This window comes from Limulus polyphemus, unplaced genomic scaffold (genome assembly GCF_000517525.1).
Source record: "Limulus polyphemus unplaced genomic scaffold, Limulus_polyphemus-2.1.2 Scaffold386, whole genome shotgun sequence".
In the NCBI taxonomy this organism is placed as follows: Eukaryota; Metazoa; Arthropoda; class Merostomata; order Xiphosura; family Limulidae; genus Limulus; species Limulus polyphemus.
Genome location: NW_013665996.1, coordinates 225,837 through 229,977, shown reverse-complemented (window position 1 = coordinate 229,977; position 4,141 = coordinate 225,837). Strand labels below are relative to the sequence as shown.

Here is a 4,141-nt window from a genome sequence, read left to right as displayed (position 1 = left end):
TATATATATATATATATATATATATATATATATATATAGGAAAATAATATGTCTTGTAAATTGGGTTCTAAAGTAACTAAACCAGCCTATGTGGACTTTTGATGAAAAAAAAAGAATTATTTAAAGCCCTGGATACAACTGTGATAAACAATAGTGTAATGAAATTTTGTACATATGATTGAGTATATTATTTTATTACAAGTAGATTGAGTGCCATTTGTTTATTGTTGCAATTCATCACCAACAAGTCAGACACTTACTGTAAAGAATTCGGCCCCCATAAAACTGACTCTTTAAACAGAAACAACACGCCAAAGTGCTGCTCATTAGTTAATTTCTCCAATAACATAATGTTAACATTTTTCCGAAATATTTTCATTCATTTCAATGGAAAAATTAACATATCTGATATAATCGTAACAAAAATAATGCCTGACTTATTTCCCAAAATTAAATCTTTAGTTAGTAAGTTTTTTACATTATCATCTGCTTCTATATTTTGTTTTCTTTCATCTTAAACTATGAGAAAGAAAGATTATCATATATTTTTAAGAAACTGCAACATTTTAAACAAAACTTACAGATTCACATCCACGCTTCCATTCTGTATAGAATCAATGATAACTTTCACATGAGGAAGCAAATGGGAAAGCTGAGAAAATCCAGAGTTGCTTATAGGTAAACTACGAAGATTAGTAATTGTGTTCACCATCTTTGAAATGCCATCTAAGATGTTCCCAAGATCTGGACGTCCAAATTCAGTCATCAATCGAGAAAGCTGTTTATAAGGATATAAACATAAAATATATAACATTTCTCATAAAATCTAAAAATATTCAACAACATCAATACTTAAATTATGATCTCAAATCTAGAACACAATAACACTATACAATGAATAATATGCTACAAGTTATAATGCAATACAGTATTTTAATGTATCTTAAGATATGGAATACACAGCAATAAGCATTCCACATCTTGTTCAATGTAAGTTATTAGGAAAAAAAGATTTGAAAAGATTAGCACACAGGGTCTTGTACATCTATCCAGTAAAAATAAATTGTGATATGCTGTTAAATGTTAAAATACGAGGATCACCTGTGTCTTGATATAAAAGACATAGATGTCATTGACTGATTTGTTTTTGTGAGTGAATAATTTATTATAGTTTAGTTTTTGTTACAATAAGAATTAAAAGCAGACAGACAATAGCAGAAGAAAGTAAAGTTACAAAAGGAAAAGTTTGGCAGGAAGTTAACTACCGTAGAAGTGATATGCATAACGATTGACATAGGACTAACGTTTAATATGTTAGAGTAAGACTAACAGTAGAAATGAAAATGAGAAAAATAATTTATTCCGTAAAAGCATGGTTCTAAAGTAATTGAATCAGCCTGAATGTACTTTGACAAAATTAACAGAGGATCTTCAGAAGAAAGAAGACATAATAATTATGGTAACTCATGGCACAATTGTAAGTGAATCATACACAGAATTCTAGCACGATAGTAATAGAGAAGATAGTTCGGCTTGTCGACTGAAATTTTAAACTTAATTTAATAGGCCTAAGTGGACTTTTGACAAGGAGAGAACCACATATATAGTGTTTATGATATGCCTACATCTATAGTGTGAAGATCATCTTGCACATACATTTAACTTGTTACGAATATATATATTATTTGAAAACAAGTGAAGTGCGTGCTGTTTATTCATCGTTGCATTTATCGCTAACAAGTCACAGACACCTACTGTAGAATAATCCTAAGCCCAACAAGATAGTATATGTTTATACTATTAAGAAATATAAGTAAAAGCCTTTTTATTCTGAAAATTGGCAAAAAGAAGAACATATATTTTAAAATTCTGACAACCTGTTTAGTTTCAGATTTTAAAAGAATTTATTAAATCAACTGAATATGAATAAAAAAGATCTATTTCCTACTTATGGCTCTTTACACCACAGTCCCCATAGTCTCCTTTTAAACACCCCCTCCCCCCCCAAAAAAAAGCTTGCTTTATAATGCTTTAAAAGTGTCCTTTTTTGTCAATGAGCCCCTGCCCTTTTAATGTCATCTGCACATTACTGCCCATAATTACTTGTTTGAATTATTATAACCAGACAATCTAAGTCAGAGAATTATCATAATTAATTTGGCATTCAGTTAATAGATGTTTGTTTTCAATTTAAATAAAAAAATTAACGAGAATAAAAAGTATTTTCTCATGTAAATGTTCACATAAGATAACAGTTATTACGTAGTCTTTTCTACCAAAGTTCTCTTTAGTGGCTAATAAACACAGAAGTTTACATACACACAGCTGTTTGTACAGATTTTTCTTACCTATATTCTCTAGTGTCTTACATGAACAGCATGTGAGGTTACTTTGTGCGGATATAAATGTATAGATGGCAGGAGAACCATAAAACATACAACTTAGCAGTTGGTACAGTCATATAATATATATATATATATATATAAAAATATGTGGAACATACACACAAACACACACAAAAAAAGACAACTGCACTCACCATCCCAACAATATGACTGCCATCCAATTCACTCTGAAATTTCTGTAAAAGATCTGTAGCATTCTCTCCTTTTATGTTGCAAAGAACTTGTGAAATTTGCTCCAAACTCGACAATTTATCAACTTGAAGGTACTGACCAAGCTGATCAGTGGAGCACATAATGTCTGTCACTGTGTTAGCTGAACCTAACAAGTGTAGAACCTGAAATAAATTACCTAGATAAGTACTTGATTATTTTATGTTGATCTAAAAAAGTATGCACCATATTAATGAAACTTCTTTAAAAATTCGTCAACTTAAAATGCACAAAAAATTATCTTGAGGAAAAAAAAACACCTTAGTTTTCAATCTTTTCCATAAATACCATATTAATGAACAATAAACTGACAAGAATAATAAAACTTCTTTCAAAAACTCAGCTGTAACATTTCTCTAACAAGCAACCAGTCACTTAAAACGATTTTAATAAACTAGATAATAATAAAAATAATAGATGATTTTTTTATTTCTTGCATATCTGATCTTAACAGTTAATTCTAAAAATATTCAAACAATAACTTGCTAGATAGCTAACAATTATCATTTATATAGCTTGTTTAAACACCCAACAACATTTATTACACACTAATACTACTTAAAGCTTCAATAACGAACAATAAGTTAATATATTAATATTCAAATAAGAAAAAATTGGGAAGTTTAAAGAACAATGGTTTTAAAGGAGGTTAAGTATTGGACATGTGATCCACTTGCTACTGTTTTTTTTGTAAGTCCTTGAATAGTGAGCGAGCGACAGAATTGGAAGTTGGCTAATGTTACTTCACTTTTTGGGAAGGTTCTAGATTATTTGGAAAAAGATAAGACTAGTAAGGCAAAATTCCCCTTTTTTGAATCCTTGTTGCAATTTTCAATGGGTTCCAGCAATTTTGGGAATACATGGACCAGTCCAGTTATGAAACTACAGCTGACCATGATGAAGTAGCAGAAGCTATAGAGGAAGTCAAGGACAGTGTCATAGAGTTTCCTACAAGACAATTTCAGGTCAGCCAACCAACAGATGACTATTAATAGCTTCTTGAACTATCCATAACCATACTTGATATACTAAGATTTTCAAAAAGTTTTGATAAGTTCCCAAACAAAAGATTAGTTGCTGGGGAAAGAATTGTTCATTGGTTCGTAAACTTGTTGGATGGGAGGAAGCACAACATTGTTATAAACAAGTATAATATAAAAACATATATATATAATTTTATAAAGACAAGTAGGGATCAATATTTATGTAACCTAGTTAGTTATAGTAATATAGAAAGTTTTAATGCTACAGGAGTTATTGAAACAAGAAAGTCAAAACTACAAAAACTAAGTTACTTAGAATTTTTAAAAAATTATCCCTACTTTGGCTCAGACTAACATAATTACACTGATTTGTCAAAGCAGGAATAACATTTTTTAAATCTTAAGTAACTCAGTTTTTGTAGTTTTGACTTTCTTGTTTCAATACTTTCTTTAGCATTAAAACTTTCTATGTTATTATAGCTAGCTACGTTACATATGCATCAATCCCTAATTGTCTTTATAAAACTTAAATACTTTTTATTA

At 29.6% G+C, this 4,141-nt stretch overlaps 1 protein-coding gene across 1 annotated transcript in view; it reads right to left on the bottom strand.

Moving 5' to 3' along the window:
* Positions 1 to 4,141, bottom strand: part of LOC106457882 — a 137,376-nt gene that overhangs the window by 74,319 nt on the left and 58,916 nt on the right. Inside the window, exons 8-9 of the mRNA XM_022383950.1 lie at positions 2,540 to 2,740; positions 582 to 778 (exon numbers count right to left, since the gene is read on the bottom strand). Of these exons, the coding sequence (XP_022239658.1) occupies positions 582 to 778; positions 2,540 to 2,740 (398 nt within the window). The remainder of the gene's footprint in view (positions 1 to 581; positions 779 to 2,539; positions 2,741 to 4,141) is intronic.